The sequence below is a fragment of the Exophiala bonariae genome, assembly GCF_035927105.1.
Source record: "Exophiala bonariae strain CCFEE 5792 chromosome Unknown scaffold_13, whole genome shotgun sequence".
NCBI classification, from domain to species: Eukaryota; Fungi; Ascomycota; class Eurotiomycetes; order Chaetothyriales; family Herpotrichiellaceae; genus Exophiala; species Exophiala bonariae.
The window spans coordinates 178939-205010 of record NW_027042488.1 but is presented as its reverse complement, the minus strand read 5'-3'; the positions used below and the strand labels follow the sequence as shown (position 1 = coordinate 205010).

At 50.3% G+C, this 26072-nt stretch overlaps 6 protein-coding genes across 6 annotated transcripts; 3 read left to right on the top strand and 3 right to left on the bottom strand.

Moving 5' to 3' along the window:
• Window positions 1–419: 419 nt before the first annotated feature.
• SUP35 (translation termination factor GTPase eRF3) lies at window positions 420–2531 on the top strand (the record flags this gene model as incomplete). Its single annotated transcript, XM_064846013.1, has 1 exon — window positions 420–2531. The coding sequence occupies one exon, from the start codon at window positions 420–422 to the stop codon at window positions 2529–2531; it is 2112 nt and encodes a 703-aa protein (XP_064706238.1).
• Window positions 2532–3940: 1409 nt separating this feature from the next.
• Window positions 3941–5929, bottom strand: LTR84_002402 (uncharacterized protein; the record flags this gene model as incomplete). The annotated part of the gene is made up of 6 exons (XM_064846012.1): window positions 3941–3967; window positions 4028–4239; window positions 4299–4560; window positions 4611–5581; window positions 5635–5768; window positions 5823–5929. 6 exons carry the CDS (start codon window positions 5927–5929, stop codon window positions 3941–3943), a joined length of 1713 nt encoding a protein of 570 aa, XP_064706237.1.
• A 595-nt stretch (window positions 5930–6524) lies between these two features.
• LTR84_002401 (uncharacterized protein) lies at window positions 6525–8453 on the bottom strand (the record flags this gene model as incomplete). The annotated part of the gene is made up of 7 exons (XM_064846011.1): window positions 6525–6715; window positions 6771–7109; window positions 7200–7454; window positions 7505–7649; window positions 7704–7991; window positions 8048–8153; window positions 8209–8453. The coding sequence occupies 7 exons, from the start codon at window positions 8451–8453 to the stop codon at window positions 6525–6527; spliced, it is 1569 nt and encodes a 522-aa protein (XP_064706236.1).
• A 1446-nt stretch (window positions 8454–9899) lies between these two features.
• Window positions 9900–11310, bottom strand: LTR84_002400 (uncharacterized protein; the record flags this gene model as incomplete). Its single annotated transcript, XM_064846010.1, has 2 exons — window positions 9900–11184; window positions 11261–11310. 2 exons carry the CDS (start codon window positions 11308–11310, stop codon window positions 9900–9902), a joined length of 1335 nt encoding a protein of 444 aa, XP_064706235.1.
• A 1370-nt stretch (window positions 11311–12680) lies between these two features.
• On the top strand, window positions 12681–14709 carry LTR84_002399 (uncharacterized protein; the record flags this gene model as incomplete). Its single annotated transcript, XM_064846009.1, has 9 exons — window positions 12681–12786; window positions 12842–12944; window positions 12993–13104; window positions 13153–13308; window positions 13365–13581; window positions 13707–13744; window positions 13796–13915; window positions 13972–14046; window positions 14095–14709. The coding sequence occupies 9 exons, from the start codon at window positions 12681–12683 to the stop codon at window positions 14707–14709; spliced, it is 1542 nt and encodes a 513-aa protein (XP_064706234.1).
• A 498-nt stretch (window positions 14710–15207) lies between these two features.
• LTR84_002398 (uncharacterized protein) lies at window positions 15208–16506 on the top strand (the record flags this gene model as incomplete). The annotated part of the gene is made up of 1 exon (XM_064846008.1): window positions 15208–16506. The coding sequence occupies one exon, from the start codon at window positions 15208–15210 to the stop codon at window positions 16504–16506; it is 1299 nt and encodes a 432-aa protein (XP_064706233.1).
• Between the last annotated feature and the right edge of the window lie 9566 nt (window positions 16507–26072).

Below are 26072 nucleotides of genomic sequence, written 5' to 3'. Positions count from 1 at the left end.
TAGCATTGTGCTCCCTGGGTGAATTTGTGGCATGACAAGACAAGTTTCAGATTGGCTGGTATAGGCACCTGTTCCTCCGCTATAATTTCTTGGTGAGTATTGGTGTGAACTGTCGCATCAACAGTGGCCACGCATTGGCAGACACAATCGACGTCATCAGGAGTCATATCCAGCCTTGCCAAGCCATGTCCCGATACTAGTCCGGAAATGGACTAAATCCTCTCTCGTCCAAAAATGCAGCCCGACATCTTGTGCCTCTAAATCCAGAGTCGCCTGCCCCTCCAAATTCGAGACCAGAACCATTTCCTTCCTCGCCAAGTTGATTGCTCTGATAGACTCTTCGACCAGAGTCCTTTCGAGTCTCAGCCTATTTCCACATCGCCTTCTGTCTCTTGACCAATTTTCACCAATTTTTCACCATGGCAGGCAACTTTGATTCTTGGGAAGATGCTGCCGCCCAGGACGATGATCTTTCCAGGCAGACTCAGCAAAACCTGAATATCAACGCCAATACTTTCAGGCCAGGAGCCTCCTCATTCCAGCCTGGTGCAACCTCTTTTCAACCTGGCCAACAATATCAATCGAATGGCTACCAGCAGCCCTACGGCTATGGCCAGCAGCAGCAGCAGCAATTCAATCAATATCCACAGTACCACCAGCAGCAGCAGCAGCAGCAGCAGCAAAACTACAACCAGTATCCTCAGTATCAGCAGCAGCAACCGAGCTACAACCAAAACTTTAACAACAGCCAATTTGCTGCCTACAATCAAACGCCCGGCGGCTTTCAACCAAGACAAGGTGCTCCCGTTAGCATCGCAAAACGTCAAGATGCTCAAGCAGCCCCTACACAACAGCCGGCCGCTCAACAAAGTCAGGCTCAAGCTCAGACCCCGACTCCCGCTGTTGCGTCAACCACCAAACCGGCCCCGTCCGCCGCACCACTTAAGGCTAAGGTCCTTTCAATTGGTGTTCCTACATCCGCATCTACGACTCCCAAGAAGCCCGCGTCCCCTACTACGAAAGAAGCCCCTATCAAGGAGACAGGCTCCAAAGTTACAGCTGCAAAGGCAGTCGAGAAGACTGGCGAGAAAGTGACAGGGAAGAGTTCTCCTGCGCCCTCCTCCGGTAAATCCTCTCCCACACCAGGCGAGCCCAAAAAGGGCCAGACCGCAGAAGAACTTGCTCAAGAACAGTCTGCGGACGTTGATGCAACGGTCCTACAGGAGATGTATGGTAAAGAACATGTGAATATCATTTTCATCGGCCATGTCGACGCAGGCAAATCAACCTTGGGTGGTCAAGTCTTAATCCAGACAGGCATGGTGGACGAACGTACACTAGACAAATATAAGCGAGATGCTAAAGATGCCGGCCGAGAGACGTGGTACATTTCCTGGGTCCTCGATCTCAATAAAGAAGAGAGAGCCAAAGGTAAAACAGTCGAGGTTGGCCGAGGGTTCTTTGAGACCGAGAAACGAAGATATACCATTCTCGATGCTCCAGGCCACAAGACTTATGTGCCAAACATGTTGAGCGGCGCCGCTCAAGCAGATGTCGCCATCCTAGTCATTTCCGCCCGAAAGGGCGAGTTTGAGACCGGATTCGAAAAGGGTGGTCAGACACAAGAACACGCAATGTTGATCAAGACCACCGGCGCCAAAGAACTCATCGTTGCCGTCAATAAGATGGACGATGTCACAGTTGAATGGTCAAAAGAACGATATGATGAGATTGTGGGTAAACTCAAGCCTTACCTTAAGAAGCGAATTGGGCTTGACTCCACTTTCCTCCCCATTTCTGCACAGACCGGCATCGGCGTCAAGGATCGCATCCCTGCGAGTGTTGCGAGCTGGCACAAAGGGCCATCTCTCCTCGAATTCCTCGATAACATGGCTAAGATTCAGCGAAACTTGAATGCACCATTCATGATGCCGATTGGCGCCAAATATCGTGACATGGGTACAATGGTTGAGGGCCGCATTGAGGCTGGCGTGATCCAGAAGACTTCAAACTACATCATGATGCCAAACAAAGAAGATGTTGGTATTTCTGCTCTCTATGGTGAAACGGAAGAAGAAATCCCCCACGCCACCTGTGGTGAACAAGTCCGTCTACGTCTACGTGGTATCGAAGAAGAAGATATTATGCCAGGCTTTGTACTCTGCTCTCCCAAGCGTCTCGTACACTGTGTACGTGAGTTTGAGGCGCAGATCAACATTGTCGATCTCAAGTCTATTCTCTCTGCCGGCTTTAACTGTGTTTTGCACGTTCATGCTGCTACAGAAGAGGTCACCTTTGCAGCCTTGCTGCACAAGCTCGAACCGAAGACAGGACGGAAGAGCAAGAAACCTCCGCCATTTGCGGCCAAAGGCCAGAACATCATTGCCAGGTTACAAGTGACAAGCGGTGGTGGCAAGATCTGTGTTGAAAGATTCGAGGACTATCCTCAACTTGGTCGATTCACTTTGCGAGACCAAGGCCAGACTATTGCCGTCGGCAAGATCACTCGATTGATCATCGATGACGAGTAAATAGGTCCGCTTTCTGCAAATCCTTCCTGCATGGCCAAAGGCGACTGAGTCGGCCTTCTAGGCACAGTATGGATGTTCCGAGTTTGAGGCATGTCACCTGGCAGATGAATGAGTCACGAACAGATTTCAAAATGATGATAAAAACAGCATGAACTCGAATGACAAAAGATGAGGATGCATCTTGAGTGGATGCATCAAGATAGGTTGGGAAGGTGATCGACGACTGGCTCGATGGGTGAATGGATGTCCTCGTGACATTATGACACGTGTTGTAGCAGGCCTGCAGAACTTCAGCGACTTGATCGTAGACCGCAGACAGGACTGCGGCCGACAAAATGGGTAGTTGGACGCGGGAGTGCATGAATGGTGGTGCAAGAGATCAGCATCTGTTCTCCTGAAGCGACGCAAAAGCTTGTGACCGATCACACTGAGCGCGATATAGTGTACGAAATGTCCAAAATTCATCCACAAGCATAATTGTACATGATGAGCCATCTGAAACAACAACAACCCAAAACAACGTGTATGTATGTCGCATCCCTATGTGACCTGAAGGCTTGAAACATGTCTCGAGAACGATTTACGTCTTCCGGTCACTCATCTCTACTCATGCCCAAATATAAATATCATGCCGTTAGTCGGGGCCAGCGATATGGGTACAGACACGTACACCTGACCACCTACCTAGGTATTATCTCAGATAGGAATAACACAGGTCTGATACTGAATAGTCCGATCCTGTATGTCTGCAAGGCGCGTTCCAAGAAATCGGGGAATCAAGCAATCAATCAGTGTGTTCATATAATGATGGCAATAGGAGTGACTAGAAATACAATTTTCAATTGCGGCGCGGGTTCGAGAGTGTGGTTCCTTCACCTCAAGGTTTCTCAGGCATCTCTCATGTAATCAGGCCAGGCAGCAGAGTACAGAGGCGTGGCCCGCGACAGCAGGATAGCAAGAGCATCCATGGCTCAGAAAGGCAGGTCTCGACCGAGGAAGCCATTGATGTCGAGATCTTGCGAGGATGTCAGTGAGCCTGCTGGGTTGGCTCCAGACTGGGGGCATCGCGGCCTCTTTTGTCTTGCGCTTATCGTACTGAGTTACTCGGCTCACGATGCCCATTAGAAATCTCACTGGTGCTCCATGTATCCATTCGCCTGCCATTGTTCTTATGACCGCATTTTCTGAGGTTAGGCAAAGCCATCTGTGTGTCAGAGTTGTCACCATTGCCAGTTTTATTGGTATCCGACCGAAATGGAAACGATTTGCTCGTTGCAAGTTGATTCCTCCCGCTAGGAAGAATCGCCCAATTTTCCAAAATTACATCCCACCTGATAAAAATGTTATGCACAAGGTCGGAACGCGTTTTGAAATCCCATAGTACATGAATGCATACTTCCTCCGTGATTTTACCAGGCACTGACGTCAAAGCTCGCCTGCCATGGGAGTTAGCAATGGGCTGGAGGGTGATCATGTGTTAAGAGAAAAAGACTGACTTCATCAAAATACGTCGTAACGACGGTTCGATCAGCAAACTTTCTGCCAGCAAGTGCTTGTAGAGCCTTCTTCGCTGATTCAGCAGTATCGTACTTGATGAATATCTTGCCCACTCCTGCAGATTGTCGACTGCCTCCTGAAGGACGAGGTATTTTCAATTCAACGATTGTGCCATATTTCTGACATTCTTCCATCACATCTTCGACAATTTCTAAAAGAGGTTAGCAAAGCCAATCGGCACAAGATATCTGGACATGAAGAAGAGCTCACCTTCATAATCCTCATTGTCAATGAGTTCTTCAGCTGTCACCATATTGAGTAATTGTAGGACTCGGCCATCCTCAAAGTTGTCCGATGTCGTTCCTGCAAACATGGACATTGCGTTCACGCCCATCTCGAGTCCTGAAGCTTGAGTGAATCCGATACTAGCTCGCTGTACCTTGATCTTGTGTTCTCCCAAGTCCATGCCGTTCAGTCCTTCCACAGCTATTTCTGTGGTTGAAGGTTCGGTATATTCACAGAATGCAATTCCCTGGGAATGATTAGTGGTCTTGTCAGTAGCCACGGCGAGTTAGCACCTACCCTTGATTCTTGAGCATCATTGTCCCGGACCAGAACGAATGCCTTCAGCTCTCCAAAAGATTTCAGAAGCTCGATAACTTGGTCGTCCGTCAGATATAGAGGCAAATTCGTGATTGAGATCTTATTCGCAGTGTCAGGCACTTCAGTCGAAATCTCTCCTTGAGTGTAAGCATCCTCATCGGCGGACGGGACGATGTAGTCCTTCGGACGACGAATGCTCAAGCCTTTGACTCCTCCGTGGCCATTGCCATTCATCTCACTCTGATGCTCTTCCATAGTGATGCCGTCCAAAGCCAAGGCCACGGTTGCATCGACAGGCTGTTTAAATTCCACCAGGGCGAAAGTGCGGTCATCGGAAATATTGGCTTGGATGCACGGGTCAGTGACCTTGGTAACATTAAGACCATTCATTTGTAGATTGAAGAAGTTCTGCAAGCTCTCTTCAGTGACTGAGGCAGGGAGGGAGGAAACAAAAAGTCGTTTGGATTGGCGAGAGTTGGAAGGTTTGAGAGCCGTGGCACTGACACCACTTTGAGGTTGATTCATGAAAGCCTGCAGGCGACTGGGGTCCATCTGCTGCTGGCGTGGAGCACCAGGCAGAGGAAACATGCCAGACATTTTGGCTTGTTCGGCGGTGACATTCTCATAGCCAGGCGGTTTGATGTCCCACTGAGTAAGCCTCCTCTTGCGGTCCAATATCGAGACAGTATCGGTTAGATCTGGGGTGGGTTCTCGCTTCTTGGGAGGAGGGCTGTTCTTGCGACCCCGGGCTTGCGCAGCGAATTCATCGTCTTCTCGCCCACCTCCACCACGCTCTCGATCTCTACCACCTCCACCCCTTCCACCTGCGCCGCCTCGTCGATCATCGAACAGATCACGATCTCTGCGTGGTGGTCTTTCATCATCGCGACGCCTTGGGTTTCGCTCTCTGTCCCATTCACGCTCCTCTCTCCGCGAACCGTATCGATCTTCTCGTTCACGAGCGCGGTAGTCTCGGCTAGAAGAATAAGAGTCTGCCTCATACTCTCGCCTGGAGGAGCGGTGGTGGGGAGATCTGGAACGTCTTCTTTCACCACGGTCGCGGTTTCTGTCTCGGTCGCCTCCACGGTCTCCACGGTCTCCACGGTCTCTGCGATCTTCTCGTTCGTACCTAGCACCCTGCAAAAGTTAGTGCGGGAATAGATGCCCTCTTGGAGGAATCTGGACGCGTACATCATGATGGCGAGAGCGACCGGAGTCTGCCTTGGGTCAGTAAATGTGAGCTTCTGAATCATGAACAAAGATTGAATACCTCTGGCGGAATAATTGTCCCCGTTCATCGTGCCTTCTGCAGTCGCTTTAGGATTGCGACAGGTACGGGGCAGGAGGACGTGAGGATAATGCGATCCACGGTCGTTCTAAAAGCGTTAATGCTTGAAGGAAGGAAAGCGAAGATGCGACAAGGACTGAAGGAAATATGGTCGCTGATCTGTCGTATTTACGGATTGTGACTAGAGAACAGTGAAATGATTGAAAAAACAGCCTCGAAGCACACATGCATTGTACCGCAGCGCAGTACGAAGCGCAATGGCAGTTCAAGTTTCTGTGCCCAGCCTCCAGCTGAACCCTTAAAATGTTACTAGCAACTTAGTCGCTACTGCTGCCCGGATCGCTGCCTTCAAATGGCCACTAGTGGAGTTTTAGCTCTTAGTGGCCTTGGCATCCTTACTTCCTTAACTTCAGTCTTTGAGTTGGTTCAGGCTCTCCGTTGTCCGGCTCCGATCAATCATACTCTCTTTCTATCTCACTGATTGTACCTAGGTACTTGGACTCCGATGCTGTATCGATACAACGAATTTACCATGTGGATATAATGCAAAGCCCACTGAACCCCATTGCATGCTCAAACAGATCAAGAATGGGAATCAAGGCTCCTTAAATTCGCTTCTCATCAAGAACACGGATGAACTCATGGTAAAACTTGACCATCTCCACCAACCCTTTGACAGGCATCCTTTCATCAACTGTGTGCATGCGTGTTCCTCGAGGATCGTGACTCGCACGCCATGGTGACATTCGATATATCTGTGTTGACAACTCCCAGTAGTACCGGGTATCAGTATTGCCTACCATTCGGTTAGACTGACATCTCTACACACACACAACATCTGACTCGCTTACCTGTGAGAAGCTCCGGTGCTACTACGACATCGTTCCCAAACACTCCTCTCAATGTACCGACGAGCCAGCTAAATCGGTCATCCTCCGCATCTGATATGGGAGACGAGTCGAGCTCGTACTGAGCGTCAAGGATCAAAGTCCCTTCTTCGAGGTCGTCCTTGAGCCTCGAACTTGATCTCTCAGAAGAAAGCACTGAGCCAAAAGCATTGAACTTGAATCTTTGCTGCTCAGCCCATGGCTCGAGGAGTCGTATGTAGTGATCCTTGACTGCTTGCACAGAATCCTGAACAGCAATCCGATGATTGACAACAACTTGAACGCTTTCCGGAAGTGAATTTACTAGACCGTGTCAATACAAGTTGGGTTTCAATGGTGCAAATTGTGATATCGACAACCTCAACAGCGGATATTCCAGAGTGGTTAGCTTACCCTTGTCCCCTCCGGAAATTACGTCGACTGCAGTTGATGTTCTGACCATAGCTCGCCTTTCACGAGAGGCGTCCATATACTCCAAAATCTTTTCATTGGCGTCTGGACCTAGTATGGCAGCACGTAGTTCTTCGGGCATGGATTTCGATAGCCGTGCGGCTTGTCGCAGGTAGGTTAGAGTCGGGTTCTGTCTGGTAATCCTCGACTTGAACGGCTGGTCCTCAATGATACGTATTATTTGAGCGAGGTAACCAACTGTTCCAAAGTCAGAACTCTTCGAAGCTAACTGCTCGTCTTGCACTTACTGCCAGTGTGATCTGGTGGAGTTGACGAATGGCCGCCGGGAACATGCACGGAGACTGTCACATCGATGTAGCCCTTCTCAGCAGTCGCTGGCAGAGCAAAGTCTGTTCCGAAGCGATGCTCAATGCCAGCGATACCTTCATCAAACTATAATGAATCGGTTAGTGAGGTCGATTGGTTGTCTTGGTTAGAGATGCTCACAATCATCTCCACACCATTCTCGCCGTACTTTTTCAACAGCAGCTCGGCCAGACACCTGGCGCCATAGCTCTGCTCAGCACCACCTTCCTCATCGAACCCAACAGAGATTATGACAGTCCTGCTTGGATTGAAATTGCACTCGAGCAGGCTGTCAATGGCTGTCAACATGGCGATCAGGTTGGATTTATCATCCTCGGAACCACGTCCCCAGATGTACTCTCCATCATAATGACCCTGAAATGGTGGATGTGTCCACTCGGCTGTCGTCGATGTCCCCGCGGGAACAACCTAAAGCGACCCAATCAGTCGGCAACGCTCGCCATCGAGGTCGTGAACATTCTTACATCAGAATGTGCCATGAATAGCAATGGTCGCAGGCGACTCTCCGAGCCTGGCCATGTGTATAACAAGCCATGTTCATTGACCGTTTGCAACTCGAGTGCTTTATAGCTAGCATGTCCTACTTAGCACACACAAATTCCACATTCACTGGTCCCTTACTCACATGCGCGGGAATGTCTTCCGCAGGTATTCCGAGTGTTCGTAGAAGACATCCCACCGGGAATCCTCCCCCACATGGCCCATGCTATCGTAAGTCACGGTGGGTATCTGGACCGAGCCCGTCAGGCGAGCCGCCACTTCATCCCGAAATACATCCGTGTCGAAGATTGCGAGATTTTTGATGGTAATGTCTGGCCGTGTCACGGGGTGGAAGACAGGCTGTTGTTGGAAATGTCGATTCAAGACCATTGCGCAGCGGACCGTTGTCGCAGTAATGGCGACACCAACCCTAGTCGATACTTACTCCTCATCAATATCGTGCTGCCCGCTTCGAGCTTGTTGGTGTGATATGCGTGCTTTGTGTTTGGCCAAAGTTCCTGAAACCCCCGCCACGTGCTGTGATTTTATGAAAGCCAGGCAAAAGAATTTGAGCAAGAGGACACCTTGAAAGACTGGGGAACGCTGAGTTATTATCTAACGACATCGTTTGAACACACTATCAAGGTTCACTGGTCTTCGGCAAACGGTCCCGTCCGTGTGGAGTTTTTGGAGGCAACGTGAATGGAGCCTTCGATTGATAAATCATCCATCTTTCCGCCGCCGTGTCACGCCTTGGACGGTGGTTTCTAACAATGTCTGGTATTATCATTTCTCCAAAAGACCATTTAAATCTGCCTATCCTCGGGAACTCTCCACAGATGCCTAGAATAGAAGGTGTGAATACTTCGGCTGGAAGTTGATTCGGACTTGCAAAGATGACGACGGCCTTCCCGCCTCTCTCGATGGAATGCCCCTTTAGAGACTAGTGGGATCCTACCAGTCAAGAAGCAATATCATGATTCAAATATCTACGGCTCATAGGTATGTCAGCAGGTGTTATGGACCGACGAATATATAGAACTCTCGCAATCTCGATGCTAGGGTTGAAAGCACTGATATCGGCAGTTTCTTGGTCAACTACTCTGAATAGATTTATCGCGTCCGAGGCCGCACTCAGTCTGTACAAAGGGATTTAAAATCATCGAAATCGGCACAGGAAAAGTCGTGATTAGCGTTTAAAGGTCAGGTAGCACTGGGAATGGATGTAGTCTCAAGCAGCTTAACTGGTCCAACATCATTCATCGCACCTACCGAGGGCTGCGCTGCAATCCTTATTTTCTGACCGAGTCTTAGTTTCGTGCCGTTTACCCCAATCTGGTAGCGGCTTCATATCACAGCGTATGATACGATTGCGGAGACAACACCTGCTTTATCATTGAATTCCACTCATTCTTGCGGGAGTCAGTTCACGGGAGCTCCACAACTCATGCTGATTCTTTAGCGTTGCCTTTTCCACGTAGCTAAAGAATACTCCTACTCTGCAGTTTCGTGGCAGACCGTGCTCTTGTGTGGGCGTGGAGCATTTGATACCAACCATCAGGAATCCTGCACTCTCACTGTCCCGTTCGGTCACTTGGAGGGGCTGCGCATCGCTTCGCAACTGCTTCTTAAACACTTAAGAGAACCAGTAACCGGCCCTTCTGTCATTCCCACTTCTCATTTTGGTCCGCAATCCCAACAATGCTCTCCTCACAGTGTACCGACATGTACATGATAAGCGCGTCCTAGGTTGCCTAGTATGGTGCTCCCGTGAGGATGGAGAGCCTGCCTGGTAATCCTGCGGGCTATCCCAAACCTGTTGTACCAAGGAATACTTCAAACAGCAACTATTCCCCGCCCTTCAAGACGATATTGGTTGGCCAGATCAAGCCAATCAGTATCTGCTTTGGACCAGAAGACTTGTAAAAAGTGCAAAACCTCAATGTAATGTTTGAATCCCATATCTCGTGCTATTTTCCCATACAGGTTTTCGATAAACAATTGACGCATGGGGTCCCCACGACACTCTGTGCCCGCAATCAAGGCTGGCCATGGCAGATTCTGCATGCATGAATGAATATCCTCGAGTTGATTCAACGGCTCAAATAACGACATAGCTGAGGCTTCCACCTCTGTCGAGGTAACGACGTTCTTGAACAGCAAGCGATAAGTGTATAGCAGACCGGCGTGATGATATATATCAACCAGTCGAATGAAGTCGCGCTGTTTTTCGTTCATCGGCAATTCTAGTGCTCCAGCTAGCATCAAGGTAGATCCACGGGCGAGTGCAAACAACGAGCGAGCTAGCTTGGGTGACGATATTATGCCTTGATGATTTGGAGCTTCGGATGATCTCCATGAGGATGCTGTGACATCGTGGAGGAGATACAGGAAGTCGGAAAAGATGATTGTTGCGGGATTGACTTCGGGAAGTATGATGTCGTTTCTGCTCGCGGGATCAAGAGAAGTCGTGCATGCTAAAATGTCATATATAGAGAGTTGATTGCGGAGAAAGCGAAACAACCTGTTATTCTGGCGGTTCGTCGTGGCAAGAGCGTTGACCAAAGTGCGTGCAGCTTGCCTATGCGAATCTGCTGCATTACCTCCTGCCTCCGATTCGGCCATTTCATAGGACGCCAAAGTCAGCATTGAGGCAAGCATCCATTCTGCAGTGTCGGCATCTATCTCGCTACCAAGGTCGTGGCCTGCAGCCAATCTACCGGTGACTTGCCGGATTTGGCCCGAGATCATTGACACAGCTGCGTCACGAGCATGCCCCGAGAAGTTTGACTCTTCGTTCCGAGTCACAGCCAAGTGTTGAGACGATATCGCCAGGATTGCCAAAAGAAGCACAGGTTGCCGCTGAGCCAGGGGAAGCACCAAGCGTCGGTATTCATTCTTGTCGGAGTCGATCCATACCATGAGACCTGCAATATTCTTGTCATAATGGTCGAGTAATCGATTTATTGTATTCTCGTCCGGTAGATCTGGAACCAGGGTATTCAAAGAAACGATCGCCAAAGGAGGCTTGAGGATGGTCGTGTCGCTGCTGACGGGGTTGTTTTGTTCTGCAGATGTTGAAGCCCTGGAAGTACTAACCGTGTTTGAGTTGTTCAGACGTCTAGGCTTATCAACGTTGGGTATCTTGCATCCTTTGAGATGTCCCCGAACAGCTATTCCATCGGCCCATCTCAAACGTGGACCATAGCCTGGACATGGCAGACTCTTCTTTGCGCACTTCTGACATTTTGGCAGTGATCTATCGCATCGAATTCTCCGCCGTATGCAAGTGGAGCAGTCTTTTGGCAAATTAGTAAGGACAACTCTATACGATGAAAGCCTCTGATCGAGGTTGTGGCTTTGCACCTTGCGGTCCAGTAGTTGGCGGGGATGGAGGTTCCTCCACCACCCGTTCATCAGTTCGCGTGGAGGCCATCTGTTACACCGAGTGAAGAGAGAGGCCCTCGTGTCAAGACACATTCCATCGCATCATCTTGGATGGATTCTTTACTCAACCTCCAGGGCCATCGTCAGTTGGATGCTGTGTTCTTGAGACAGGATGCGCTGGTCAAGCTTATCAGCCGACAAATTGATGAAGGAAACACGTGATTTACAACAAACCCAAGGAAGCGTCTGTCCTCGTTTGCTGGTGTCAATTATCAATAGGTCTCTGAAACATGAAATGCATGTACCACGCGATGTGCTAGTGTAGTCTGCAGAGAAATTCACAAGTATTGTGTTATTACGATGACCATTCCTTGGGGGTTACGCTGATGGGCAAATTGCTTGTTCAAGCCCCCAGCCAAGTGCACAACGGCCAGCTCAGACACCAGGGATAAACAGCATCCACTGGCCCCGGGGAAGTGATCATCCGCTGGCTTAACCGAAGATCATTTCAACCACCCACAAGGTCTGGAAAGGCCCCTATCATGCCGAGTGCTTTCCAGAATGAGGGGCATGCAGATCTGAGGATAACGGGAGTTGAAATAAGTGCTAGGGCCCCAGTTTCCTCTTGATAGGTGGTGAAAACTAACTCTTTTCTGGGCACTGTTGAGAGAAACTCGGCACCGTCCGCCTGCTATGCTTAGACCTCAATGAAGCTTGAGTAACCCTCACAACTGGTTTACCAATAGGACGTGCAATGGCATCAGCCGTTCCGATCCTGTTGAGGCTTGATCTCTCTAGCTTGAACTCTTGCGAGTCAGGTAAAATGCAGAACTCAAACCTTGACTGGGCTGCCACAATCAGGTATTGATTGTTGATTCCCGCACCCCTGCTTATCTTCTTGACCTCTGAGGTACTTCGTCCCCAGTACACGACTAGTTAGCACTCTCTGCAACCAATCTTCTTTGTTCACTCTGCTCCGAACGATGACCAGACTGATCGTTATCCGGTTGTGGATTTAAGTCATATATCCTTGGTCTGCTCGCAGGTGCCACAAGTTGCACACAGTACCTCGCAGAATCCACACCCAGTGCCGGACCTACGTGACACCTGGTAGTCGATCAAGGAGGTCAGATCCTAGTCCATGAGTCGAACATCAAGCAGTATTCCTGCGCTGTTGCGTTTTCATAGCAATTGAGCAAATCTTCCCCCTATCCAAGCCTGACATTAATCATGGAATCCCCCAAAGTCGAATCACCCGGCACCAGCAGTGATGAAAGTCTTCTCATCAGCCTCGGCCATAAGCCAGAACTCAAACGAACACATACATTCTGGAGCTGTACGGTTGCATGCCAACGTGGAAGACGTTGAGATTACTGACTGTCGATGTGTAGTAATGGCTTATCAAACCACAATCCTCTGCTCTTGGAGTTGCAACATTGTCATGTACTATTACATCTTCAGTCTTGGGGGTCCGGTATGCCTGATTTGGGGAACGTGAGTGTTTAACTGCCCGCTCCCTCCAAGATCACTTGGCTAATCCAGGCGTGGGATTGGCAGTGCGGTCGTCACCATTGGACAAACCATCGTGATGGCGTCTCTTGCAGAGTATGCGAGTCTTTGGCCGACCGCAGGAGGACAACAATTCTTCGCCCAGGTCAGCAGAACGTCTTTGAACAGATAACAAACACTGAACAGATGACAGGTTGTCGCACCTGAAAAGTATCGTCGTTTCCTCTCCTATGTCATAGGCTGGTGTGTCCTCGTGGGAGAGATTTCGACAAGCTCCAGTTGTGCGTTGAACAGCGCAGAGATTGTAGCGGCGTTGGTAGAGATCACACATCCAGAGGTTTCCTGGAAGGTTAGTGCAGAAGGTGCGATGTTTCGGGGGAGTAGAGCATGCACTGACGATGATAGCCTTACATGACCTGGCTCATATACACGGCATTCCTTGTCGCCCCCGTGCTATCTAACCTACTACCGAAGTACCTACCAGCGCTACAAATTTTTGGAGCGTTCTTCAACATATCTAATGGCTTCATCTGGGCCATTGTATTCCTGGTCATGGCCGACAAGAACAGTGCGCGGTTTGTCTTCTCGGAATTTATCAATACCTCGGGATGGGCTTCGAAGGGTTGGGTGTTCATCCTCAGCATGTATGTTCCGATCTATGGGCTATATGGCACCGACGCCGTCCTTCACTGCAAGTGATCCTAGATCAACAGCAAGAACGACCGTCGAGACTAACTTGTATTGCAGTGGTAGAAGAGATGAAGAACGCCTCGCGCGATGCACCTGTAAGCCTTGCTCAACATCCCATTTGGTGTCTCATGCTGACGCACTCTTAGAGAGTGATGATCTGGTCCATGGTGTGGGCGGGTGTAACAGCCTGGCTCTCTGCCATCGTCATGTGCTATACCGTTGGGCCAAACTGGGAAACGTATATGGAGGAAACCTCGGCTTACGTGGTATGACTCCGTGCAAAATTAAACAAAGATGACAACTCTAACAGTTACTGCGACAGGCGTGGTTCATCGATGTCTTGGACTCCACATATGGAGGTGGAATCTGGTGTGCGGTGATGATGATGGGCTTGAATGTATGTCGAGTACCAGAGCAAAGATGCATGAAACTGACAACGAGGCAGTATCTGATCATCGTCAACATCAACACTGCGGGTTCTCGACTGGCTTGGTCCATGGCCAAGGATCGGGCATTTCCCTTTTCGCCCTACTTTGCCACCATCAACAAGAGATTCACCATGCCACTGAGAGCCATGATGGGTGTCACGGTTCTCAATTTATTGGCGGGATTACTTGTGCTTGGCAGCAAGCTCGCTTTTTATGCCCTGATCTCCGCTGGTGGTATCACCTTACAGATTTCATATTGCATACCCATCCTCTGCGTGGTAATGAAAGGCCGCCAACATCTACCACCTCGCCCTCACTTCGATCTCGGCCGATGGGGTTATACCGTCAACATCACGTCGTTGTTGTGGAGCGTTATCGTCACGCTATTCTACGTATTTCCACAATACGTGCCAGTGGTGGGGGCAATTGAGAATATGAATTGGGCGATCGCGATGCTGGGAGGTGTGTTCCTTTTTGCGGGAATATACTGGTACTTCAAGGGAAGACACGAGTATCTGATTGGAAGCAACTCGATCTTGGACGACAATCTCGTCATGCACGGAGAGGCAGTCATCACTGGCAGGGAAGCAGTGGCAGCATTTGGACAGTCGAGGTCGGATGCAGAGAAGTAGAATGGAGCTTGACCCAGTAAAGAAGACGCATGCACACCAAAATGCTGCCTGAGAGAAAGTGGCTCAGGGAGAACACTGACATTTCCATGGTATATATTTCATTGCAGGATGTCAATGAGGCAGAAGGCTAGCGATCTTGGATCACCTATCATGATGATGCAGATTGGGTATATGTCGCAGCCCCGATTGTCACACACTCATGTCTCTGAATCGCTCTAGATCTCCGATGCATAGAGATATTTGTTGTGATTTTTCCCAGGTGATGGATACTAAGATATTTTGGCTCATTAACCCGTCCGAACAGGTCGATTCAAGGCGTGTCATCACCGTGTTCTGGGCACCTCCTAGCGCGTCTGATAAGGTTTGGAGACCCAGGCCGATAAGGGGCGAGTAGACTTCCCCACAGGCTCTTGCAAGTCACTTGTTAACAGATTCAGACAAATCTTTGATCCTCCACCTCCACCTCCAACAGCCAAAGGTTGCGACAATATTGACAAGATGACACGAATAACCGAATGGCGCAAACTCCCCGTCACACTGAACGAGCTCTGCCTCGCCACGACACTGCGCTGTGGCCAATCCTTTCGATGGCGCCAATGTGAAGACCAGACGTGGGCCTGTACGCTGCGAGGGCGGATTGTGCAACTGGCGCAGGAACCCTCGCACGTCCAATACCGCTCGATATGGCCGGCCGCTTCTGGAGCACCCCCAACACCTCCATCCTCTGTGCCACCCACGGTCGACGAGAAGAGCGACGCCGATGCCGACGACGACACCGAGAGCCTCCTCCACCATTACCTGAATCTGGGGCCTAATCTCGAGGGCCTCTATGCGCAATGGTCGGCCGCAGATGCCAATTTCAGCAAGAAGGCACCCAAGTTTACGGGGGTGAGGATCCTAAGGCAAGATGCGTGGGAGGCGCTCATTGGCTTCATCTGCAGCAGCAATAACAACATCATAAGAATATCGCAGATGGTCGACAAGCTGTGTACACATTACGGGTCATTTATTGGCACCTTGGAGGGCCGGGCGTATCATGACTTTCCTGAACCTACGGCACTGACAGGCAAGAATGTCGAAAGTCATTTGAGAGAGCTTGGATTTGGATATCGCGCAAAATACATCTACCAGACGGCCAGGATGATCGTTGAGGAGCGAGAAGAGGGCTGGCTAGAGGGTTTGCACAACCCAGAAAATCCAGCCTACCCCGGCAAGGCTACCGCGGGTGGCGAGATAAAGCCTGAAGGTCGAGACGGGTATCGCGACGCACACGAAAAACTACTGACGTTGCAGGGAGTGGGACCCAAAGTCGCAGATTGTGTGTCATTGATGGGTCTGGGCTGGGGAGAGGCTGTTCCCGTCGACACCCATGTCTGGCAGATTGCGCAGCGGGACTATAGATTTGGCAAAGGGAAGCATAGAAGCTTGACCAAGGCCACGTACGATGCAGTGGCCAACCATTTCCGACAGCTGTGGGGAAGAGAGGCCGGGTGGGCGCACAGTGTCCTCTTCACGGCGGACTTGCGGACATTTGCAGAGAGGTTGACGGTGACAACCAAGATGGAGAGTGCAGTGCAGGGAGGTGTTGCAGTGAAGAAGGAGGAGGTGGAGGAGGAACTGCGCCTGGAGGTTGTGGAAAAGATGGACACAGCGGAGACGACGGCTACGATACGGCGGGCGGCTATCAAGCGAGAAGCCGATGGCGATGTAGTGTCGGAGGACTCGAAAACGATGGTGAAGCTGGAGGAGGTTTCTACAACAAGTGGGGGGCGTGTGAAACGGACAAAGCGCAAATGAAACACATGGTGGGAAGAACAACTGACAAAACTCGCGACTTGTGACAGGATGGAACGATCAGTAAGAAGGAAGCCCCTGCCATCAGGTACCTAGGTATTTAGTGTACGATTACGAGTGTGCGTCACTCACTTGGTGTGATTGAGATGAATTGCTACATAGCACGTGCTTCTGATACCAATAACATGAAAAGGTGATGGTTTGTTTGATTACAAAGTGCAGAAGCGTGTCGTGGAGAATCAGAATTGATAGGATGCATAATGGCGGTCAGGTGTCTAAACGCATGTATAAGGAGTTTAAGGAGCACCATGGCCGTTGCTGGCGTTGCTGGCAGTTTCTCAGGTGTCGTTCATGTTGCTTCAGCACTGACACTTGGCCGAGTAGAGCCTGAGGTGTGTTTAGCTGCAGCACGCAGGTACCGAGTAGTGCTTCGTAGTCGGAAACAGCCACAGATTCGGAGCCCAAAGTGGGTGTCATCTCCTTTCGGGAGATTGCAGCCCAGCACCCAGCATTCTGACTTTTGGAATGACAACCAGTTGAACATGTCGAATCTACGAGGCACTCCAGCAACATTTTCGATGGGGTTGAGGATATGTGGTTGGTTTGGTGGCCTGGATGGACGATGTGCGTCGAAGCTTCTTTCTTCCGTGACCTGGTGGTTGTCCAGCGGATGGAAATCAGATGGAAACCTTGGAAGTGGAAGAAGATTGGTAGATGATGGAAATAGGCTGGATTGGGGCTAGCGGAAGATTGCAGCAGGCATTCCTCCTGGGTGCCTCGGGCCATGACTGGGTGGTGGATGCTGGAGCAACCCCCGCTTGACAAGCCTAACACAAACCTAGTCACACCTAACAGAACCAAAAGGCTGCCAAAACAACGGCAAACAACGAGTGAGCCCCAGCCCTATCCCGGCTTAACCTGAGCCTAAATCCACTTAGACCTCTCCCGCATGCCATTGTTCCTGAACTCGCCTGTTGTTTCGTTGACTTGGACCACACTAAACTGCTGCAAGTCGCTGCAAGCCACACTGAACGGAGTTCCAATTACAACTGCCACTGCCTTTGCTCACGCCTCTCACTCTCAGGCTTCAGGCTTCAGGCTTCAGGCTTCAGGCTTCAGGCTTCAGGCTGTCCCTGTCTGGTCTCTCCTTCTCCTCTTTTGCTTGCATACGCTACGGACAATCTCAAAGTCAACTCCCAGTTCCTCTCCCAGAATACCTACACTTCCCACCACTGAGAGCTATCTTCAAACCTCACCATCACGACTGTCGCTCTTTCCTCTCCGTCGTCCTTCAGGTCCAGATTCGAATCCAGGTCCCATCTTTCCTTTGTACAATTCCTCAAGGATCAATACTCCGTCTAGATTTCTCACCCAACTTCAAGTGCCAGTGGTCCTGAGGCCTGCCATCCACTCCGCCTCCCACTTGTTTCAACTCATCCCTGCTCTTTCGCAATTCCATCCGGGTCAAGTCCTGCACGCGTCTCCGTCGACCGTCATCACTATCTATTATTGAGCCTGCTAAAATAACATCCACTACTGCAGCCTCTGCTTCGTACCTGATTCTGCTTCTTGCGCCAACTCCAGTCTGCAGAACTGCGGTCCCAACTTTGGAAACACCATCGTCACCTCAACCTCACCCAATTCATTCGGCACATACACCCTGTCCGACACCTATGTCTTCTTCAGTACACCATCGATAACACCTTTTCGCGTTCTTGCTTCGGCACAGTCGCATTTCTACAATGCATCTGCTGTCGCGGTTCGGCCCACGGGCTTCCACCGCCCTTCTATTGCTGGCAACGCAAGGGCTGTCTCAGTCAGTTCCCAATCCGAACCTCAATTTCGACTCCCTTGGTGAGGTCACTCTCGCTGGTGATTTCGATGCAATCGCCGTCTATTCCGCCCTCGGCCAACAGCAAGGCTTCAATAGCAATGGAACACAGTCGATTTTATCAACTTTGCCCAGTGGAGCTTTCGATCTCCTCGCCTCTACCGACGCCGGCATCTCGGCCATGTGCCCACTCATTCTAAAAGATGGAACATTGTCTGGTCTCGTGGTCGGTGGAAACTTTACAAGTATTGGCGGTGTGTCTGCACAGTCAGTGGCTCTGTTGGACACAGACTCTTTAAGAGTCACACCAATCGAAGGTGTCCAAGGCATTGTTTCGGCTCTCTATTGCGACAAGGATACCGAGACCGTTTACATTGGCGGCGCCTTTGAAGCTCAAAACTCTTCCAACGCCATCGCATGGAAGTCTGGGAGCTTTACCAACCTTCCATTTGCCGGATTTGACGCTCCGGTCACGGCCATCACTCGAGCTCCCAACGGACACATTGTCTTCGGTGGTTCTTTTACTGGCTTGGGTAATATTTCGTCATTTGCTTTTACTGATCCCCAAACTCAGGTCATCAACCTTGGGACCGCCAACGTTACGGCGCAGGGAAACACCACGCGACAGGGACTGGGAGATCCGAGGAGCATCTTGTGTCCCACCAACAGCAGTGATGGCTCCACCAGCTTTCTCCTCGCAGACAACACAGCTGGTTCATGGCGTGCCGATCTAGCTTTTGGCTTCGAACCCACCAAGCTTCGACTATGGAACACTAACCAGGAAGGTCGAGGAACAAAGACGTGGCGCTTCACCGCGCTTCCTAATGGTGGCATCATGAACTTCACATACATCAACCCGGAGAATGGAGATCGAGAATTCTGTGATGCTCGGTGTCCCTTGTTCCAAAACGCTTCCGAACCATTCCAGGATTTCTTGTTTGTGAATCTTGTAGGCATGGACAGTTTTAGGATCGATATATCAGATTGGTTCGGCAACGGAGGTGGTCTGGACGGTATTGAACTCTTCCAGAATGACATCTTCTCCTATGCCATCGAGGCCTTCAATGACCCCACTTGCGAGGCAGAAGGTTTGAAATCAGTGGCCACAGCCACTGGACCATGGTTTTCCACTCCATCTCGACAGAGTGTCTCGGACTACTTGAGCGCGGTTGTCGGCCCCACGACTGTCGACACCACTTCAATTGTTTTCCAGCCTGATGTTCAGCGCAGTGGAAATTATTCAATCATCATCTACACCCCGGGTTGCATCCAGGACAGCTCATGCTCTGCTCGCGCCGTGGTTAATATCAACGGCACACTAACTGCCGGAGGAGATCAGACATTCACCTCAGCAGTTTTTCAAACCAATGACTTTGACAAATATGACCAAGTCTATCAAGGATTCGTGGATGCAACCAGCTCCTCTTTCCGACCTTCCATCACCCTCACTCCGTCAGGCCAACAACAAGACCAACTGATTGTTGCGTCACGTGTCAAGTTTGGCTTCATCTCCTCCACTGGAGGATTGAATGGCCTCTTCGATTATGACCCTGACAGTGATGTGATTGATAGCGACTTTACCCAATCCGCTATCAACAATGCAGGGACAACCCTCGAGCCCAATGCCCATATATTGGCACTCGCCACTCGAGATAACACCATTTATGCCGCGGGGAATTTCTCGGACGACGTTTTCGAAAACATCATGTCCTTTAAAGACAATAATGCTTCCTCTTTGCCTGATGGTGGCCTCAATTCAGCTGTCACATCGTTGTACAGCTTAGACGATTTCTTGTATGTCGGCGGCAACTTCACAAACACGAATCAGGATAATGTCGAAGGTTTGAATAATATCGCAGCATATCAATTCTCTAAAAATGTTTGGGTACCTCTTGGTGCTGGCCTGGATGGATCCGTCGAGGCTGTCGTCCCTATGCAGCTCAACGTCAGTCAAAACCAAGTTGAAACTGTGATCGCTTTTAGTGGTTCTTTCACACAAATCGAAGCCTTCGGTTCAACCCCAGCAATGCGTGCACCTGGTCTAGCCATCTGGGTTCCCTCCAGCAACGGCTGGCTTGGAAATCTGGACATTCCCAAGCAGGCTTTTGCTGGCCAACTTTCTTCCGCAACCTTTCTTCCCAACAACACATGGCTTGGTGCGGGAACATTGCGATCCCTTGGTCTGGCTATCAGTGGAGCCGCAGGAATGTTGTCTCAAGATGGTAGGGTCAACCTACAACAACTCCCCATCAATATCGCTTCAAACTCACCCTCTTCTCCTTCCCGGAAACGAGCAGTTCTGGACTCCCAGAACATCACTGGCGTGATGAGTGGCGCATATTACACTGAAAATGGACAGAATGTTACGATTTTTGCAGGACACTTCTCAGCCACCGCTTCCAACGGATCAGCGATTGAGAATCTCATGTTTTTGAATAACTCAAACAGTAATGTTGTCACAGGAGCTCCACCCGCAATCGATTCCGAGTCGACTATTTTGACAGTGGCAGTAACAGGCAGCACTTTATTCTTAGGTGGCAGCATCCGTGGCCGACTCAATAACATGAATCTCGCCGGTATTGTGATGTATGATTTGGCCACGGCAGATTATAGAGCAATCCAGCCGGCATCTTTAGAAGGGGATCAAGTCATGGTCAACACAATAGCGCCACAAGATGGAACGTCCGCCGTCTACGTTGGTGGGTCATTTGATAGTACTTCTCAAGGCCTATCTTGTCCTTCCGTATGTATGTACGACACCGCAACTGATCAATGGAACCCTGTGGGAAGCGGACTCGAAGGATCCGTATCAGACTTGTTTTGGGCTGGAAAAAATCTGCTCGCCACTGGAAACCTCACTGTCGAAGGCAATCAGACGTCTCTTGCCCTGTACAATGTGGACGATCTACGATGGACGGTCATTGACAATCCAGCAATACCCGGGCCAGTCTCTGCTTTTTGTCCCGCCGCGAATGATGAAACCCATATGTGGGTCGCTGGTACCGCATCAAATGGTTCAACATTTTTGATTGAAATTGACAACGAGAATACACGGCCGGTGATTGATGTTTTCGGCCCGGACACCACCATCCATGGACTACAAATCATGAAAGTGACTGAAAACCATCAATCATCTGACTTCCTGGCTCGAGATCGAGCACTACTGGTAACAGGTCAACTCAACATTGCCAATTTCGGGAATGCTGCCGCTGCATTGTTCAATGGCACAACCATGCAACCCTTGATACTAGCATCTACATCCAATGGAGATCCTGGAACCATCAGTCGAGTTTTCACATCCAAGAAGGACGACTTAACCTCAAACAGTAAGTTTACACTATAGTGAGATAATGAAGTATCCTTTCACTGACTGAATTCCAGATCGTGGACATTCTCGAGGCATTGTTGTACTCGTGGCGCTTTGTGCAGCTTTGGGTACTATTTTCCTCATAATTTTGATTGGTATCATCCTCAATCGGATCCAACGCCATCGTGCAGGCTACAAGACTGTACCGAGCGTTCCATATGCTGACAAGAACTCCAACATACACCGAGTTCCTCCAGAGTCACTTTTTGGGAATCTGGGTCAAAAACAGCCTACTGCACCAACTGTGTAGTGGGAAAGATTTCTTGTCACACATGCGAGTTGAAGAACAACAGGATTCTAGATATCGGATGATGCCACGATTCTCACGACTTTAATGATCTACACACTTTCAACCACCTTCAACCCCGCCAAAGAGCGGTGTTGGAACACAATTATCTATTTCCTTTTTCGGGTTTTAAACCGCAATCGATACCCTTTCTTGCGGATATAGCGATTCTTTTTAGAGCAGGGCGGAACAAGTCAATTTGGTTGATATGGGTACGGGACGATATTCTTCCACGTCATCAAATAACAGGCTTGCATGGCGCCCAGGCGTTCTTGGTCATTTGCAAATCGAATCAGACTTCACGTTGAGCCTGGTATGCTCGATTGTGTCGATGATAAGCATTTATCGAACTCAAGGAGAGTTTTTATTAATACAAGCATCCGTGCTCTGGGGTATGGGGTAGAGGGAGGAGGACTTAAGGGAATAGCCAGCCTAAGAATGGGCTTGCTGTGGGATGAGAAACCCTTGACTGGCGACTGGGGGAACGAAAAACTTATGTAGGAAAGTAGATAGAAGACTCAGTGAGCTATCGACTCTTGAGTAAAGACCTTGGGTCAAAGCTAATGTAGTAATTCAAAAATGATAACACAAAAAGATCAACTTGTTTCATCCCCTCAGCGGCTTCATCTCGTAGCTTGATCGACAGGCAATGACCATCGGCTTGTCCATCTTTCAGCACCTGCAGTCTACCTCGTTTGCAAGTTCATGCTTTGTATCTACCGCGTTTGCCTCGGGCATGGATCGGATCCACCACAGCACCAAGAACATGCCACCAGATTGCCTTGTGAGAGCAGGTGCAAGCAAATGTTCCCACAAAAGAAAAACGCGCACCACTTCCGCCGGGAATTCCGCCTGGACGAATCGAGTCTTGACTCTTGAGCCTGAGGTTTAACTTTACTTTTTGTTTGTGAAGCAAAGTGTGTTGCCGAACCGAACCGCCTTTTTGACATGCGGGGGTTCATTCCTCCTGCAAAGTTTACCCCATGATTCTTTTGGGTCTCCGTGGGTCTCCTGGGCGTGCGGGGCCGACCTGACGACCACCGCTATTCAAGAAGGACGAGGTAAATACCTAGGCTAACTCGTTGTTTGTGTGCTTACTCCACGTTCTTCAAGATATCTTTGTCGAACTCTGAAACGACAGTTTCCTCTTGGGTTCTTTCCCGTCAGATACGCGGATATATGGAAACACTAATAGCTTCAGTGATACCTCTCTTGTAATTGTTGCACCGAGGCTGACGTGGATGAACGGGTCGTGAACGATTCTCAAGAAACCGATCAGTGGCTCAAAAAAGATATATATCATAATACCCTACCCTTCCCCTTGGACTAGCGCGAGTCCAAAGAGTCGATTTGCCGAATCTGAAGCACCAACATCAGAACATCACAATCATCAACCAATTCAATCGAGTCTCAACGGCGAGATCCCGACCATGATCCAGAAAAGCAGTCTCTCGGAACTCCCACCGTTCCCGGAAGATGTGCACACGGCACCGATCGCGACCGTCTCACTGGCGAAGCTCCTGAGCCACGACGAGACCTCGAGCGCGTCGGCACTCGTAGCGTGCCGGACGCACGGCTTCTTCTACCTGGACCTGCGGTCGACAACGCTGGGGGACTCGCTGCTATCGGAGGCCGAGGAGCTCCTGCAAGTGTCGCAGCAGGCGTTCGACCACCCGGTGGAGGACAAGCGGGCGTACGCGCTGGTCAAAGGGGTGTCGCTGTTCGGGTACAAAGAGGCCGGGGTGGTGAAGCAGACGGACCCGGAGAAGCGGCCGGACACGACCGAGTTCTTCAACGTCAGCAAGGACCACATGCACGACGTGGCACCCTCGCGCAGCTACCCGGACGAGGTGACGCGCAACAGGCCGCTCTTCCGCGCCTTCACCAAAAACGCGCACGAGGTCGGCATGGCGGTGCTGCGCGTGCTGGCGACCCAGCTGGGCCTGCCGGGCGAGACGTTCACGGAGCGCAACGTCTTCTCGCAGGAGTCGGGCGACCACTGCCGGCTGACGCGCAAGTTCGCGCACGTGTCGGACGCCCACGCCGTCGGCCTGCCGTCGCACACGGATTTCGGCAGCATCACCATCCTGTTCAACTGGCTCGGCGGCCTGCAGATCCAGTCGCACGACCCGGCCCGCCACGGCGAGTGGGCCTACGTCAAACCCCTGCCGGGCCACGCCATCATCAACCTCGGCGACGCCATGGTCACCTTCACCAACGGCATGCTCAAGTCCGCCAAACACCGCGTCGTCCCGGCGCCCGGCGACCAGGTCGCCGTCGATCGCTACAGCCTCGTCTACTTCGTCCGGCCCCACAATAGTGTGCTGATGGAACCCGTCGAGAAGTTCAAGAACTTGAATGACAATCTCAAGGTCGCCGGTAAGTTTGAGCCCAAGGGCGATAAGATCCTCACTGCTGGTGAGTGGATGGTGCAACGGGCGGTGCAGATGGGTTCGTGAAGGATTGTCACATGTATATGTTGTTCTGCTGGAGTCGATTTGATTGCTGTGAGTCTGTGGAGATGATGTGGTAGGTGGTGACGACGACGACGACGACGACGACGGATCTTGGGACTAAGGAGGTGAAAGTGCACGAAATTGTTTCTGGCCCCTTTTTGAGACATTTTGATTTTTAGACTACTTGGAAACGAAAATGACTCACATCTTCATCTTCCTGATTGTATCATCAGAAGGAAAAGACTACAAAGAATCTCGCCGGTCTTTCTCGTTTGGTGCTCCCACGGCAATGATATTGATCTCTCCCTTCGATGGTATCTCGTGGGACAATACATAATCTACAAGCATCAGCCGTTGCTATTGCCTGCGACGTTGAACGTTGCGCTCACTGAGTTTTCCAGTAAAGCATCGGAATGTTATTCGAAACAATAGCAATGGTGCAAGAAGCAACACCTTTCTCTTCTCTTTATGCATGCGTTAGTCATAGATTGGAGCCTCCATTCTTGTAGACTCTCATTGGCAACGACACGTTAGATCAAGACTTCGAGTAGTTTGTACGTCGTCCCTACTGGGCCAGTGACGACCTCCGAACATAATGCAGCACTTATCAAGTCACGACAATACTTCCGTTGCTGCATCGGTAATGCGCACTGGGTTCTCAGATATGATACCTTTCTGAACGAGCGGTGCCTAGTTAGAGTAGGTCGTGTCTTATATGGGTGTTTCATCTGCCAACAATCGATAGCAGGCAGGAAAGCCGAATCGCTGGTAAACTCCAACATGGCTGGAAACTCTGCGTGTATCGATTTGATGGCCAGTCAGTCCGAGTTAGCCTCCATAAGCGTCGTGTCGCAAAGATATCGGAGCCTTCAAATCTCGCCTATGTTCGCTGTAATTTTCGGCGATGTTTTCTCGTATCCTGTCTGCAGCTAATGGATGTGATCACGGGCGCTGTGTTGTTGAGACTCCCCACGAACTTCGGCGAAGGCGATTGGGGGTTTTGTCACGATTGCCTGGTGGCGCTTCAACAGGCTCAAGGACTGGACGACTTTGCACTGATCTGATACTCACTATCCATGTCATGACTTCACTGAGACACCAGTCAAGTCCTCCGGAAGCCCGACGTCTTAGTGCAGTCGAAGGATATCGTTGTCTTGCATGCACCGGCCTCTTGATCAGTCCAAGTTCCGTGCCTCCGATCGTTCTCCCCAGGTGGTGTGTCGCTAATCTTGGACCATTGCAGGAAGATTGTGGAGACAGAGCTCGACATTTTGGATCGAACGCGGTTTCTGCAGAGTAGACTACTTCAGCACCTCACGGGCATCAGTTGCGGAAACGAAAAACACGACTAACTCATCAAATATCGGGTGTGCGTTATGCAAGCCATTCGAAGTCTGATAGTGGGTCGGTCTAACCTGAGTTCACGGAAGGGCGGCCTTGTCGGCACGAAGCGAGGAAGCAGGCCTCCCTTATTTTCAACGTCCATTGAGGTCTTTGCTCCATTAACCTTCTTCTGGTGAGAATACCTTCCGCTCTGGGACTTACGGAAGCATATCTGCAGTGTAGCCTCCTTGTGATGGAATGAGATAGATTGGTGCAATCATGAATTTCTTGGCCCAGTGAAATGCT